Source organism: Solanum pennellii, chromosome 11, assembly GCF_001406875.1.
Source record: "Solanum pennellii chromosome 11, SPENNV200".
In the NCBI taxonomy this organism is placed as follows: domain Eukaryota; kingdom Viridiplantae; phylum Streptophyta; class Magnoliopsida; order Solanales; family Solanaceae; genus Solanum; species Solanum pennellii.
Window position 1 is genome coordinate 64,683,508 of NC_028647.1, and position 16,446 is coordinate 64,699,953.

The window sequence follows — 16,446 nt, forward strand, 5'->3', positions numbered from 1 at the left end:
CCCCCCCCCCCCCCCGGCCACACCTCTATCCCCTTAAGTTTGTCCCCCATATGGCCGTTCCATTGGACAGCCTTAATGTATACGTTGTCCTCCATAACGATTAAAAGAATGACATCAATTACTTCTAGAAGTCATCAAATTAATCTGCAATCTTCCAGCAACTGATTTAGCTTAAAACTGAGAAGGAAAAAAAATGCAGAGAAAGGAAATGAACAGAGAATTCTTTCTCCCTTCCTTGGATGCAGGGGATTCACTCCTCTCTTATCTACGAAACATAATAATATGCTTTGTCATCCGGGAGAAAAAGAAATTAAAAGAATGAAAACAGACAGGCAACCACAGTGAAGGAGAAAAGGGAGGCTGGACGAATATACACACCACTGCAGCTGAACTAAATTTTCCCTTCTTTGATATGTTATTAGCATTTCTTCTGCAGTTCCTGAGAGATAACTTAAGAAGTGAGAGCGGAGGGTATCTCTCTGATAATCCAGCCTCTGTAGCAAAATAAACTGCTTCAACCTCTTTGCCGCTCTTCAAGAGCTCTTCAATAATATCTGATCAAAGGGAAGGATAAATAGTCATCATTCCCTATAGTAACGAATGCAAGTTAAATATTCAAGCTCATGGCCCAAGCAAATAGCTGGATCAGCCAACTTCTGATTCCAAACTTAAACAGGTCCTAGAAAAAGTTACTCTACCTCTTTTCCACCACCACACAAATTCAGACAACATTTAATAATTTACAGATTCGAAGTGATGAAATTCAGATCTTATCATATTCTAATGTTTTTCTAATTCAGTATTTTTTGTCAACAACACTAAGGTAATCAGAAGTCAATTGGAGTAGAACTCACTCTCTGTGCTCATATTTTATGCCGACAACTCAGAAATTAGAATCAAGAAAATCTTCAGGAACAAGTTTAAAAGTAAAGTGCAAGTGTCAACCATTCATATATTTTTTTATATATAAAAGTAATTTGATTTATATTTGGACAAAAAAAAACCTGAAAACAAGAACTATACCAAAAAGTAGAAAACCTAAAAATATATAGGTAAAAAATCTGCATTATATATTGCAGTTGCTAGCAAAACACTAAATAGGTCCTTTTCCAATTTGAATATTTTCCAGAGCAAGGTAAGAGAAGTATCTTAAACCAAATACTATATCTTATCGCATCAATCCAGTTTACGTTTCTCTAGCCAACTATATTCAAATTTTGTAATGCCTACATGGAGGATATTGGAAATCAAAGATTTCTATGACATTAATTCCACAGATAATAGCAACTACCTACCTCCTATTTTGTTACCAAATCCAAAGGCAACGGCAAGCTTTGGCATATCTTTCCTGTTAGCAAACTCCAGCACCAGCTTCCTAAGGAACTTCTCCTCAAACCTCTCTTTTAGCGCAAATGCGATAACCAACTGCAAAAACATTGTTGCTTCAGCAGCACAAACTCCACTGTTTCTGTCCCCACCGCCCAAAACTCCCTTCCACTTCTCCAACACCCTTGCTGCCCTCTCCTTCAAACTCCTCCCTGCACCATAACCCCCTTCCACAACTGGCACAACTGACTGAATTAACATATCACAAGCCCACCTCCTATCTGCCAGTATCGCCTTCTTCTCTACCTTCCTCCCCACAAACTCCTCTGCTGCATCCAAGATCAACCTGAAGGACCCAGCAAAAAGAATGATAATAATAAGATGACCAAAAACACCTGACGTACAATATGAGCTTCGAAGTCTCTACTTTGCTTTGACAAATGCAGTGATAACTCTGATTCTGACCAAACCTGTCTCCTTCCCCATCATCCAAACCCAAAAAAAAGAACAAAAAACAAACATAGAAACCCTATAATATGCATAACTGTGGAAGCCAAGGGAAGTGTTACAGTAGGAAGAAAATCTTCTAGGCGTTTGATTTTAATTACTTCTCCAAGAAAATAAATATTTTAAGTCAAAGAATAAAGAAAAAGTTCCTAAAGACTTCTATAAGACAAAAAGACAAATGGATAACTTCCACAGACTATTCAACAACTGAGAGTCGAGCAACCAAGAGCTATTAATCCAGATCACTGTTGTTTAGCTCATCCTTTTATGTTCAACACATGCATTGGCTCATTTGGAAATATTGTGTTGCCTTGCATGTTTGTGTTGAAGATGCAACATAATTTTAGAACTGTAAATTGGAATATTTTTTTGACGACAAGGGAAACCATCAGCCGCTACCTTTGGGTGCGCACAGGGTAAAACCCCCGCTCCAATGCAATAGCTCGCAAACCACATAGGAGAGGTAACCCGCACTAGGCAAGCCTGGTGCGACGAGCTCGACCTTGAAGGCAAAACCCTTGCTTTCGCTGGCAAGAGTTTCGAACTTGAGACCTCCAACATGGAAGTCCGAAGCTCAAACCATTGGGCCATCCCGAAGGGTTGTAAATTGGAATATTTCCATCTTTTAGTATCTGGAGCTCCTTCTTGAGGCACACCCATATCTAGAGAGTCTACGACAAACTTTTTTTAACAATGGAGTATACGACAAACTATTACTCTTTATTTCATAAAACTCCTTTCACTATTGATTTTTATTCACCGCCATAATTCCTTTCTTGATATTTAATTGAATTGCTATGAACTATTGCCTTTGTCCTAGTGCCACTTTTTTTACCATATCACAAAAAGGTAACTACTAGTACCAAAAATAAGTGTGTGAATGCAGATGCTAATTCATCATATAAGTAGTCGGTGCAATCTTTCAGCATAGTCTATATGTATGTGGGTGCAAAAATTTAAAGACAACCCAACCCTGATTATAGGGTCAATTAAGCCCCTAGGATTAATGCCGGAACAATAGGGAATAACCTTAAAGTGATCATTTGACAATTCTTGGTTTATATGCATCAATTTTCCTGATACCTTAGATGGAGTGGAGAAGCTTATGTAAATGTGCTGACATGAACATAAGCTTCTGCTTTATGTCTTGGAATACGGTAGGATGGACTTAAAATTCATGTCAAGCACCTTGGAAGTTACAACTTACAATTTTTTTTGGTTCATGATTTGTGATACATGTTACCATTATGTAATGAAGTGAGTGATCCCTTAAGTTCTTTAAATGTCATTTCACTGCTTAGCTTATCGGGAGCAAGAATCACTTGTTAGATTCTAGAATGAAATGGTTTTACTTTAAAAAAAACACTCTTAGGCATTATAGAGTGCTGAAAATATCTCCTGTTAGTTACCAACTGTTTACTGATCTTTGATATAAAGAATATTAGTCTGAATTATTATCCTTACACCTTGTTTGGATGGTTGTTACCCATTGTATTGAATTGTATTGTTAGTTTAAACTTTAAACGCAATGTTTGTTTTGATTGTTATTCAAATTTTCTTGTATTGTATTGTAATGACGAAAAGTCCCAATTGGCGTAATGACTGATTTGGTGTGATTATGTCATTATCTTATTTTTTTCCTTAGCTCTACCCAATAATCTGTTCTTTTCTGGTGAGTTGATTGTTCAAGTAGTTGTTGTGCAACATTATGTAACAACGAAGAACGATACACTCTTATTCTAAATTTTGTTTTCATTCAAACAATACAATACATTATGAAATAATACGTAATGACCGTCCAAACAGAGTGTTAAGCAAAATGCATCATAGAGTAATCGAAAAGAATCAAACCTCATCGGGTCCACGGAACTTTCAAGTGCAGCAGCAATCTCCATTCTCAAACCCGCAGGCTCCTTCCTCTTGCTCTGAATAAATCCAACAAGGCCACTAGCATCCATTCTCTTACAGTAACTCCTCAACACTTCAGCCAAGCTTTTCTCGCTTAAATCCCCCAAACTCTCAATCTCAGATATAGCAGCATCCTTCATTTCCACAATTCGAGCACCCATGCTCGATTCCCTATCGGGTAACGCATTCTCTCGATTCTGGATCTTCAGCAAGGCATCTTCCGTCTTCTCCTTGAAAGTTTTGATACGAGTATCGAGGGTTTCCGATTTTTGACAGAGAGTATAGTTTATGTCAGTGAAATGGGTAGTTAGGGTTTTGTTGAGGTCAGTTATGGTGGTGAGTAAGGTCTGTCGAGCTTCGAGGTTGTTGAAGAAGGTATGAATCGGTTCAAGGTTCGTTACAGTATCTGCCGCCATGGAAATGGAGCTTTCTGCAACTGCAAATTTGTGTGGGAGAAAGAAGATATACAAACAATAAGCCTTTTGAGCCCATGTTGATATTATTGGACTTCCAAATTACTCAAACATGGCCCATAGTCATTTATCGAAAAAGTCGAGATAATCCTGAATTTCTATTTCGTGATTTATTATTTCAAAAATAGCAATATCCGACCCATATTGTATCTTGATTTAAACACGCACAATTCCAAAACATGTGATCGGAATTTCCATATTGTTCGGATGGTTGTTACGTATTGTTTCATAATGTATCGTATTGTATCACATTGTATTGTTTTAATGAATACAATATTTTGATAGATTGTATCGTTTTCCATCGTTACATAATGTCATACATCCATAACCTGGATGATAAACGTATAAGAAAAGTAGGTACAGAGTAGATCTACTACGAAGAAGGTAGGATAATAGATGAAACATGATTTTATTAAATAATACATAAACACAAAATGAGAAGAAAATACTAAGGTAACATGCGATCACACCAAATTAATCGTTATATAAAATAAGCTCTTCGTCGTTACCTAACAATGAATTTAAACAATACAATACAAATCAAATCTCTACCATAACGATTAATTTAATATAATTACATATTACCTTAATATTTTCTTCTCATTTTGTGTTTACGTATTATTTAATAAAATCATACAACACATAATCTAAAATTGTTCAAAAGCACAAATGAAAAGAAGTATTACTAAAATTGTTTAAAAAAATAAGACAAAATATAGTTAGTAGTAGATTATAATAAAAAGTCCAATTACTTTTGAAGACTACCAAAAATTTAATATATAACAATGATAAGACAAAAGTGTCAACAATATTGGCATCAACTTTGAGTTTCCCAACCTTTTTTTTATCAATATTTTAAAATTTACTAGCTAATTCAAATTCATATTATAAAAAAGTTACGATTAAAATTTTAAATTTTGATCGACACTTACTCATATAGTGAATAAATATAATTGATTCTTATTATTATATATTCTCTTATGCCTTTCATTAAAGATCTTTTACGTTTTTTATTTAAAAGAAATTTTAATTTCATAACTTAAACTTGAAAAATTATTTATCTCAATTGTCTAACTTATATATATCAGTTTCAACTTGCAACAATTGCTATGAAGTGACATCATTTTATATAAGTTATACCTTAGTTTATGGTTAATTCTTCTAATCATAATACTTATTAATTAATATGATGTTAATTAATCAATCAATCAATTTATATGACGATGAGTTTTGTAATTGTATACAATCATCAATATTTTATAATAATAACAATGATATTTATGATACTAATAAATCTTTAGATATTTATTTCCCATGGAGAAGGAGAGAACAATTTGTTTATTCACTACGTTGAACGCGATATGTAATAACAAAAATATCCAAAATCATGTGATTGTTTAACGTCAAAATATGGTGAAATATAATTTTTATATTTTTTTAAAGAAAAATTTACTTCTCGTTCTACGATAATAATTCGTAAATCACATGTTGTGTGACAAGCTTGAGAGTACAGAGGACGAAGAGAGTATGTAGCATGCTTTGTTCATCGAGGCATAATTACGTACACGTATGACTTATATGTAACATGTATAATTGTATATCATCAATGTATAATCTATGTATATTGATTATGAATAATCCAAACTATTTATGTGAAGATTCATTAAAAATATCTTTAATATAATAGATATTAAATCTTCTTTAACTTCTTCGAACTACTTATTTATAAATGAATTTTCCCCCCTATTAATTCTATATTAATTCTAGTGATATACCTTAGATTCTCAAGCAAGGGTGCCTAAAAAGTACCTAAAAATTTTTGTATTATTATGAATATGATATAATTATTTTCCACTTGCAGCCACTAAATATATATACAATAATTTTCCCCATCAAACATACACCATTATTTAGTATAAAAAATGAAAAAAGAGATTTTATTGGGTCGTGATACAATAACAAGACTATTTCATTTTCAATTAGAAATTTTGAATTGAAGAAAATTTTATTGGGAGTATTACTTCTGAAATAATCCAATAATATAAAATTCATACTAAATCGAAGCTTTAATGCAGAATTCAGACGATGAGAAATATAATTTTATTAAAATCTTTTTTTAAATTCTTAATTATATTTTTATTTTTTTAAAAAAAATAATCGTGTAACAACAAGCAACTTCCTAGTCAAACAACCTAGAGACAGTTGTACACAGTTTGAAGAATCCAAATACTCTACAACTTTAATTAATTTATTTTTTATACTTACTAGCAACTTACCAACAAACAAACAAATAAATAATAATAATAATAACAATAATAATAATAATGTGATTCTTTTTTAATATTAATTAAATATCTTAAATTTAAATAACGTCATCGAAAGAAAAAAAATTCATGTAACAAGTGGTTAATTTATGCAAATAACCCCTTTTAGACTATCCGTTATCATTTATCATATAGATTTTGTCCCTAATTTTAGAAGTCGTATAAATAAAGCTCTTATAAAATTACATCATGATAACGTTAAACGTTAGATACAAATCTAATTATATTTATTTATATATTCTCGATTTTATAGATAATATATAAGACAAATAAGGTCATCTAATATTTACAATAACTTACGAGCTTTAGAGTTTAAAATATAATCAAATTTATTAAAAAGAATCTTTAGTTTATGTTCATAAGATTCAAAAGAAATAATTAAAAGGGTCATGTATTAAACAACTATCTCGAAAAGAAATAACATGTGAAATTTTTTTGATAAAAAGCGAACACAAAATATATAACACGAATCTGAATTAATCGAGAGAGTTAAACCATATGCTTCAAGAAAGATCCAACATAATAATAATTTAATATATAGATTAGTCATAACAATAATGGTTTAATAAATACAAAATTACAAAATGTTACTAAAAGTTGTCACCATTAAGGTGGCCTCATGTGTAAACGTGTCAATCTATTTACAGGTATTTTTTTTTTGTACACATTAATAATTATAGCTTGATTGATAGTGATAAAAATTAAAAATTAATTTCCAATTTTGTCCTCCTTAATTTTCCTCTATATATATCAAAAATAAAATCAACTTCACTATAGAATAGCAAAAAACAAAACAAATTTTTTTTTTTTTTTTAGAGAATTTCAAGAAATGGCAATGAAAAATCAAGAAAATGTTGGAATTTTAAAGAAATTTCCAGAAGCTTCTAATAAAATGTATTCATTTGGGAGTAATGTGAAGAAAATAGCTAAAGAAGATCCAAGAAAATTAATTCATTCAATTAAAGTTGGATTAGCAATTGCATTAGTTTCATTGTTTTACTACTTTGAACCATTGTTTGATTATGAAGGATTTGGTGTTTCTTCAATGTGGGCTGTTTTAACAGTTGTTGTCGTCTTCGAATTTTCTGTTGGTAAGTTTTTACTATTCAAATCGTAAGAGTTTAATTAATTTCACGTATGATCATCGCATATATAATAAATGGAAGATTATTTGAAGGATTGTGTTACTTCATGTTAATAAGTTAAACGATTGAAATTATCTATGAACTTCGTCGTTAATTTTTGCTATATTACTTATATATATATTTTTTTATAATCCGTCTCTAATCTGATGCTGAATAGGATTAACAACGATTTTGTTATTTAGTTACAGAATTTATTCATCACTACTTTCTATAGTGTTTTAATGGTATAGAGACTTTTTTTAACCCCTTCTCACGAGCTCCTATATTTGTTTTCTTGGTGACTCGAACTCACAATCTGGAAAAAATAATTATTATTATAATTATTTTATTTTATTTAAAGAGGTTACGAATTAATCACTCTTAACTTTTGTCTAAATTTATTTAATTTAATTTTATTAGGAGCAACACTTGGGAAAGGAGTTAATAGAGGATTAGCAACATTTTTAGCTGGTTCATTAGGTGTTGCAGTTCATAGACTTGCTACCTTTACAGGGTCAGACAAATTGCAACCAATAATACTTGGATTATCTGTTTTTTCAATAGGTAAATCGACGTTTAAATACTGACGATATATATATCTTAGATTTAATATATATTTGTATAATAAATGTAAATGTTTAAGTAGTTTTTATGTGATTAATTTTGGTGATTGGGTTAAACAGCTGCGGTAGCGACATTTTTGAGATTCGTACCAAAATTGAAAGCGAGATATGACTATGGCATTCTCATTTTTATTTTGACGTTCTCAATGATATCTGTCTCGGGGTATCGGGACCCTGTGGTGCTTGATAAGGCGATTACCCGAGTAACTACGATCCTCATTGGGGGCGCGGCGGCGATCATGTTTAATGTGATTATATACCCGGTATGGGCCGGTGAAGATCTACACAATTTAATTGCCACAAATATTGAAGATCTTGGAATTTCTCTTGAAGGTGTGTCATCTTTCTTTTTAGTTCGTTTTAAAAAAAAATCTTTATTTGATAACTTCGTGATTTCAATTTTTTACATAACATATTCACAAAATATATTGTTAGTTAAAAATTATAAGATTGAAAACTCTTTCGTACTAACACTTCCTGATTAGTAGAACTAACATCTAAAGAATAACAACAAATGTCAATTCCTTATATTGGCGTGACACATTTTAACATCTCGAATATTTAGAAAAATATATATTATAACAACAAATTCAACATAAAACCAATAATATGAATAAATAAATCCAACTCTATTATCTGAAAAAAGTAAATTTCAAATCTAACTCAATTTCAAAATTAGCTGATTATCTTATAATAAGACCACAACTTATTCTTTTAAGCCATGTGTGACATTATTTAATTTACATGTATATATTAATGTTATGTGTACCAATAGCTACCAATATTAGTGTATGAGTCAATGTAACATAACTAACAATATATATATTATATGAGTTGATATGATAAACATAATTCTGTGCTTATAAAATTATACTGAATATTTTATTTATTAAATTTTATTGCATTAATTTGTAGGATATGGAACTCAATACTTCAAGAAAATAGATGTGAAGTCTGAAGAGGAAGTAGAGAGAATATCTCTTAAGGAATACAAATGTGTTGTCTACTCAAAAGCTAGTGAAGAAAATCTGGTTAGTCAAAAACAAATTATTATTTAATTAGCTTATTTTGTCAAATTTTTGAGAAGTTAAAAATAAAATTTTAATAAATGTACAATTAATTTCTATATAGAAAATTCTAATGACAATTACAATTTTGTCCCTAATAGGTCAATTTTGCAAAATGGGAGCCACATCATGGAAAATTCAGATATAGACATCCATGGGGTCAATATTTGAAAATTGGAGATATTGTTCGTGAATGTGCCATTAAAATCAATGCTTTGAATTCAGATCTTACCTCTTGCAATATGGTAATTATACTAAACACAATATATTTATACGAAAGAGAAACAGTTCGATACACGAAACATTTTATGTTTATTTAAAATTCTGAGAGGGTCTCACCCTAAGGGATCGGGTGTAATATGGATACATCATACACTAACACAAGCATTAGTGATCAACATAAGTCGCATAAAGTCAATTTAATTGTTGATCTGAAAGGGAATCTTGAAACAACAGTAAAATTTTCAGGGTCAATTGAACCCCTTTTATTAAATAATTACACTATGTAGCTAGATAGGAAAATTTAATTATTATATTTTTGCTTATATATAAGTTATTGAATCTCTTCGGTATAAAGACTTTTTTTTGTTGAATCCCTAGCTTTACCGTACCACTAAATCAACCACTGATGCTTGTGTTATCTGGATCACAACCTTTCAGATAGTGACTCTTTTTTCTAACCCTACATGATAACACGAACGTGGAATGTTTCATACACCAACTTATATACTATCAGTGTATAAAACTTAAACTAAGAGTCGATTAATTTATGTTTAATTATTTATTTTTTTCAGACACAAGAAGGAAGGAAAATAATTCAAGAACCATGCACAAAGATGAGCATAGAGTGTGGTAGTGCATTGAAGGAAATAGCAATGTCAATGAAGACAATGACAATTTATCCAACAATTGATTCACATATTCTAAAAGCAAAATCATCATCTGAAAAACTAAGATCCATAATTAGAAATGGTGATTTAATTGAAGAATTAGAGTTGCAAAAACTACTTCCATCAACAAGAATTGCTTCACTTATGCTAGACATAGTGTCAAATTCAATAGAAATTGTGAACTCTGTGAATCAACTTGCTACACTAATGAAATTCAAGATTTTGTCATCAAAACCAAAGAGATTAGGGAGCAAGAGTAGAATCCCAAGTGGAAATATTGGAGAAGCACACCTTGTGGTTAATGTTGAGTGAATAAGGTCAAAATCGTAATCTTTGAGAATCAATGAAACTTCAAACAGTCTGAAACTCGATAGATGAATAATGGATATGTATCGTTTATATATACCATTTCACACTCATTAAGTATATAAGGTTTTTGTTTATATGACAAAAGTTTGAACTAGTGATGTACGTCTACCTCATACATCAATTATGTATTTTTTGTTGTTAGACCAAAGGTTGAGGGGTCATTGTAAAATGAGGAGATGATATGAAATGAAATATATACTAGTTCGTAAATTTATGTTAAGAGCTCGATAGATGGATAGTGGATATTTTTATATACATTTTTATACTTGATTAAATATCAGAATTTTGTTTACGTGATAATGATTGAATAATTATATATGGCTAACTCATACATTAATGACATATTGTTATTGTAAATAGAGTGATCTAGATGGCATGAAATGCAATATAAATTACTTGTGAGTGAATAAGGTCAAATTGTAATTTATACTTTGCATTCACAAATAATATATATATATATATATATATATGATAAATTCAACAAGAAAAAAAAGAAATTTAAAACTATCGTAAATTTTAGTAATTAAGATCTAAACTAATTGAATTTATATAATTGTCCGAATAAATACGTACAATAACAAATCGACCCAGTCCAAACCTAAAGGCCCAAAAGAGAAAAGAAAAAGAAAAGAGACAAAAATTAAAGAAAAAATGACAGAAATTTCACCTTTAAGTTCTCTTATTATCATTATTCCCTGTTAGTTTTTCAAATCTCTAAAATCCCTCATTTTTGCGCATCAGATTAGTGTATATCGCGCATCATATTAGCGTATAATGTATAAAATGTAATGTATCATACTTAACGATTAATGTATCTCGTGCATCAAATTAATGTGTTAACACTTATATAATTGTTCGAGAGATTTCCGTAATCATAAACTTACAAAGGACAAATGTTAAATTTACCTTAAAAATATGCGATTTTTGTTATTTGCCTAAAAGTAAAAGTTCGGTATCAAAATTTGCTACTTCTCAACTCTTTGTTATTCGTCTATTGGATAGATATATTATTACTCGCCAGAAATACATGTATCTGACAATTTTAAAAATTAAAATACATATTGTATTTATTTACATTAAATAATTATAACTAATTTTCTTAATTAAAGAAGTATAATCGGGGTTTTGGAATATTAGCCCAAATTTAAAATAATACCTCTAAAGACTAACTCCATATGAATTTTTTTTTAAGTCTATATAGAATATTTCTTTCTATTGATTTGATTTATCAATTTTCTTTGTATGCCTTTTCATGTTATTTTACTGTGTTATATTTTTTCCATGAACATGATTTATGTTAAGTATAATCGATTTTTCGATACAACTTCTTTTCATATTACATTATTTTTTTCGATTTAATATACTTTCACTTTTAAGTATTGATAAAATGTAAGATATGATATATATTTTTTGTAAAAACTCTTTTTTTTACGCAATTTTAGATCTACCTTATTTAATTTTAGTACTTCAAATTGTCCGTATTTGTACAATTATAAAGTATGCCAAGTGTTTTATAAATTAGAAACTTTTTTTATTTTTATTTTTTAGTGAACCAAATATGTAGACAAAAATTAGAAACTAATTTGGACAAAAACAAATAAATATTGTACTTAATGAAGTTGCTGAATATTGTTGGGAAAAATAAAAGAAGCTGGAAACAACTGGCTCCTTTTTTTTTTCTTTTTCGATTCGGTTGTCTTCTATATTTGTTTTGAAGTCGCATCTACTCAGATCCACATTATTTAAAACTTGTTAAAAAATAAATATTTTTAAATTTAATATTTATAATTAAAGATAAAAATCATATTCATTCCATTACGATATTTCGTGATGCGAAGTAAAAATGTAAAAATTGAGTTAATATTTGATACCAATTATTATCCCTTATTACTATACAATTCTCCATTAAAAATTTTAGCTAATAACTCAAATCTCTTAGAACTTAAAAATTTTTACCCAAAAATTAAAATATTTGCTAGCAAAGAAAATTAATGAAAAGACTCGTGTCATCGACATGAATTATGGTGTGATGGATGTAATATCGAAGACTCGTTTGTTGGTTTTGAACTTCATAAATCGTTTAGGGTTTAATTTGAAACTTTTGATTTTTTTTAAATTGTATGAATAGTTCCTTAATTATGTTCAAACTTGTTAGTCCTTTGAATTCCAACATCATTTTATTAGAGTTGTTTCGTGTTTTAGTCGAATTTTTTTATTCAAAACTTTTTTTTGTGTTAAACGAATATCTAGTGAAAATTCATAATTGAGATCTAAAGAAGATCGAGTGTACGCAAATCTTATACTACCTTATAAAGATAGAGAGATTGTTTCTTAAAAACCCGTTGCTCAAGTGTAACAAATCTAGTGACTAAATATTGGCATTGTTTATAATAGTGGATAATATTTGATAGGATGCTAAAAAGATTACTTTACACTTTCTCACAAATTTAAATTTCTTTAGACTCAAAATGAATATCGAATGAAATATAGATAAAAAAGATTTGTAATGGCGCAAAACCTTATGGAATTACAATCAAGTTTTAAAGATTTATATTATATCGTCTCGATTAAAAATAAATTTCAATAGAGCGTGTTGAACAAGAAATTATTCTTCTATAATTAGAGCTTAAACTTTGATATAAAGTAGCTGCGTTACAGAAGGATGTGGTAAGATGTATGCGATCCCTTCACATTAAATTAAATATTTTGAATTCGATCCCTAGAAATGAAAAATATTGATATGGGTTGATTTACCTGAAATAAACACAAGACGACACTAATTAATTTGGACTAATTTTAGGGATTTCAAGTATAAAAGACTAAACATTTTGTTGTTGATAGACAATGTTCTCCTTAAACGAACTTCAGCACAAATCTGAATTAATCAATCAGGCTAGTAGATTATGAATATTAGATAACTAAATAAGAATAAGACCACAAAGACCTTTGTGAGTAGGATATTACTTACTTCATTTAAAGTTTTTGTTCAATTTAAACGTGTACCTAAAAAAATGAAATTTTACATTTCACAACAACTTAATAAAATCATCATAATAAATAACCAATATTAGTCATTGTTTAGTTAGTGTGCATATAATGCATTAATCATACACATGCAATACACTAAGAAGCCGTTTTAACAGATGCGATAAGGACAGTAATCTCAAAATAAAATGTAAAATTAATTTATTCCGCATTTTACTATGAATATTAATTAATTTCGAAATTATTTTACCTACCAAAACCAAAACTCCAATTTGGTTAGGTGTTTAAAGCCTAGGAATCTCATTTATATGCTAAATTGTTCTTATATCACCTTCTTTTGTATTTTAGTTACCCACCTAAATAATGAAACCCTCTATTTAAGAAGAGTTTTTTTTACACTTTTTTAATCATAAATAAAAAAAGAAAAAGAGTACTCACTCTTTTTCTATTGAAGAAAAAGTTCACAAAAAAAATAAAAAATTCTTTGAATTTGCAAGAGCATATTCTCTTTCAATTCTAGTGTTACATTCTTGGAAAAAGGGTAACTCTAATTATTAGATTATTTATTTTTAATTGTTCTTAATTCATTCTCATGTTTTTTTATTTTAGTTCTAAATGTTGCAATTTTTTGCTCTTTTTTCTTATTTTTTCATTGAAGAATTTGTTATTCATGTGTATCAAGAATAATTATTTTTTGTTCTTCAGATTTTTAGTCATCAAATACATTGATCTGTTGTAAAAACTCGATATATATATTTTTCTTGGAGAAATCAAAAAAAAAAAAAACTACTCATGCCATTTGAAAAAAAAATCCACTAGCTAATGATTTTTTAGGCGCGGGTAAGTTTTAGACGGCGCATTTTTTTTTAGAAAAATATGACAAGATTGTACAGGTAAAATCGGTGCACTTCGCCTATTACATCTCATCCATCAAAATTTAGATAAATAAATAAAAATTATTTGACTAACGTTATTTTTTATTTATTTATTTAGATTTTATGATTTTCTACCGAGAGGTAAAAAGATTTACGCACTAAGTTTTAGTAATAAATTATAATATTTCTTTCGAAATTCAGACAAATAGGAAAAATCTACCTAGCAAACATTTGTTTTTGAGATCTTACAAATTTCTATCATAATGATAATAATTTTCTACACACTATTTTTCTTTTTTCATGTGTTCAAATTCAAATTATGAATATTAACACTATATGGTTGAAATTTAAAATTTAAATTGGCAAATTTTGAAAAATAACTCTATTTATTATCTCGTTCACCATATCAGAGACTCCAGACAGATTGGATGAATTACGCCAGCTATTATTTCATTCATCATACTCTAGACTCTAGACAGATAGGATGAAGTACGCCAGCTAGCTAATATTTATTTTTTACTTTTTTTTAGCCACGTGGATAACTTTTTTTTTTCTTTTGAACACTAACACCTTTTTTTTTTTTTTTTTGTATTTTACAGATTTGGTGGCTTTTGAAACATGGATTTTACTACAAAAAAGATTCTTAACAATGGAAGAAATATCCTATCAATAATTTCAACATTTTTGAATACTATCACTTACTTTATCATTCCACATTTTAATGCAAATGTTGCTATAAAAGTAGTGCAAAATAAATTCCAAAGGACATTTTTATCAAAATCTGAATCATCAAAATTACCAGCATCACCATCATCACCATCAGTAACAACAACAACGAGGAGAAGGAGGAGGACCAAGACACCATCCACATTTTCATTGAAATATGGGTCATCAATATTAGTATCACCATCAGCAACACCACCATCAACAACAACGACAATAACGAGGACAAAGACAACCAGAACACCATCCGTATCAAAATCCGAGTCATCAACATCAGCACCACTACCATCATCAACAACAACAAGGACAAAGACAACTAGAATACCATCCATATGGAAATCCGAGTCATCAACATCAACATCACCACTACCACCACAACCATCAACAACAAGGGGGACAACAACTAGAATACCATCCATATTTTCATCAAATTTCGAGTCAACACTACCACCACCACCACTAGCACTACCATTACTACCACCTACAAAATCAAAAACCACACCACCATCCACATTTTCATCCTTATTTGATTCAACACCATATTCTTCTCCATGGATGTATTCAACAAGTGGTGATCTCATAGGTTCAGAGAGTGGTGTTTTCGAGGCTTCACCTAGTGAACTAGAAGAGTATGAACAACAATATCACAACAAACTACCCCAAAACAACATCCCTAAAAAAGAAAAACAACCTAAAAATACGAAAAAAGAATATCCACCACCAATTCCTTCTCAGAGAGGCACATTGCCTCGCGATGTACCATGGTCTCTATCTAGACATAATGTTGATGGAAGATTAATCCTAAAAGAAGAAACCATGGAGTATTATGAGTACCTTGAAGCCACACGAGAGAATGGACGTCTCGTGTTAAAACTAATAGTGTTCAAAGGTAACATAACATGTCATGATCAAAATGATTTTGATGATGACACTATTCATGCTGATGAAATCACACGCGATGAGACTATAAATCGAAGGGAGAAGAAGAAAAGGATTCAAGAAGAGGCAAAAAAGCAATCCAAGATGATTAATAGAGATATTGGAACCAAAAAGAGAAGAGGATATTACTAGCAATTTTCAAATGAAGATTGAATGACTTGAAGGGGTAAAATTGTGTTGTATTTTTTTTCCTATGTTTAGGGTATTAATTATGAAAAACATTTTTGGGAAGTATAGTGATATCATTTTTGTCATGCATTTTATATATATATATATATATATATATATATATATATATATATATATATATATA

At 29.7% G+C, this 16,446-nt stretch overlaps 2 protein-coding genes across 3 annotated transcripts in view; one reads left to right on the top strand and one right to left on the bottom strand.

The window, feature by feature from the left end:
• The window catches only part of LOC107004724 (FRIGIDA-like protein 4a), a 5,837-nt gene extending 1,615 nt beyond the window's left edge, over positions 1 to 4,222 (bottom strand). The window contains exons 1-3 of one of the 2 annotated variants that reach the window (XR_001454779.2): positions 3,685 to 4,221; positions 1,296 to 1,672; positions 379 to 554 (exon numbers count right to left, since the gene is read on the bottom strand). Coding sequence is in view for 1 of the 2 variants with exons in the window: in XM_015203046.2 (XP_015058532.1) it covers positions 379 to 554; positions 1,296 to 1,672; positions 3,685 to 4,157 (1,026 nt within the window). In the remaining variant the exon portion in view is untranslated. Of the gene's footprint in view, positions 1 to 378; positions 555 to 1,295; positions 1,673 to 3,684 lie in introns of both variants that reach the window. The other variant, XM_015203046.2, reaches the window with a different exon arrangement.
• Positions 4,223 to 7,367: 3,145 nt separating this feature from the next.
• LOC107004378 (aluminum-activated malate transporter 2-like) lies at positions 7,368 to 10,554 on the top strand. Its single transcript, XM_015202585.2, has 6 exons — positions 7,368 to 7,629; positions 8,083 to 8,226; positions 8,346 to 8,618; positions 9,201 to 9,316; positions 9,454 to 9,597; positions 10,147 to 10,554. The coding sequence occupies exons 1-6, from the start codon at positions 7,368 to 7,370 to the stop codon at positions 10,552 to 10,554; spliced, it is 1,347 nt and encodes a 448-aa protein (XP_015058071.2).
• The last annotated feature ends 5,892 nt before the right edge of the window (positions 10,555 to 16,446 follow it).

Excerpts from the sequence above, each read along its gene's own strand:
- LOC107004378 (XM_015202585.2), top strand. The coding sequence starts at position 7,368 with ATGGCAATGAAAAATCAAGAAAATGTTGGAATTTTAAAGAAATTTCCA. Across the intron at positions 8,619-9,200 it reads TCTTGGAATTTCTCTTGAAG|GATATGGAACTCAATACTTC; the intron begins GTGTGTCATCTT and ends ATTAATTTGTAG. Across the intron at positions 9,317-9,453 it reads AAGCTAGTGAAGAAAATCTG|GTCAATTTTGCAAAATGGGA; the intron begins GTTAGTCAAAAA and ends TGTCCCTAATAG.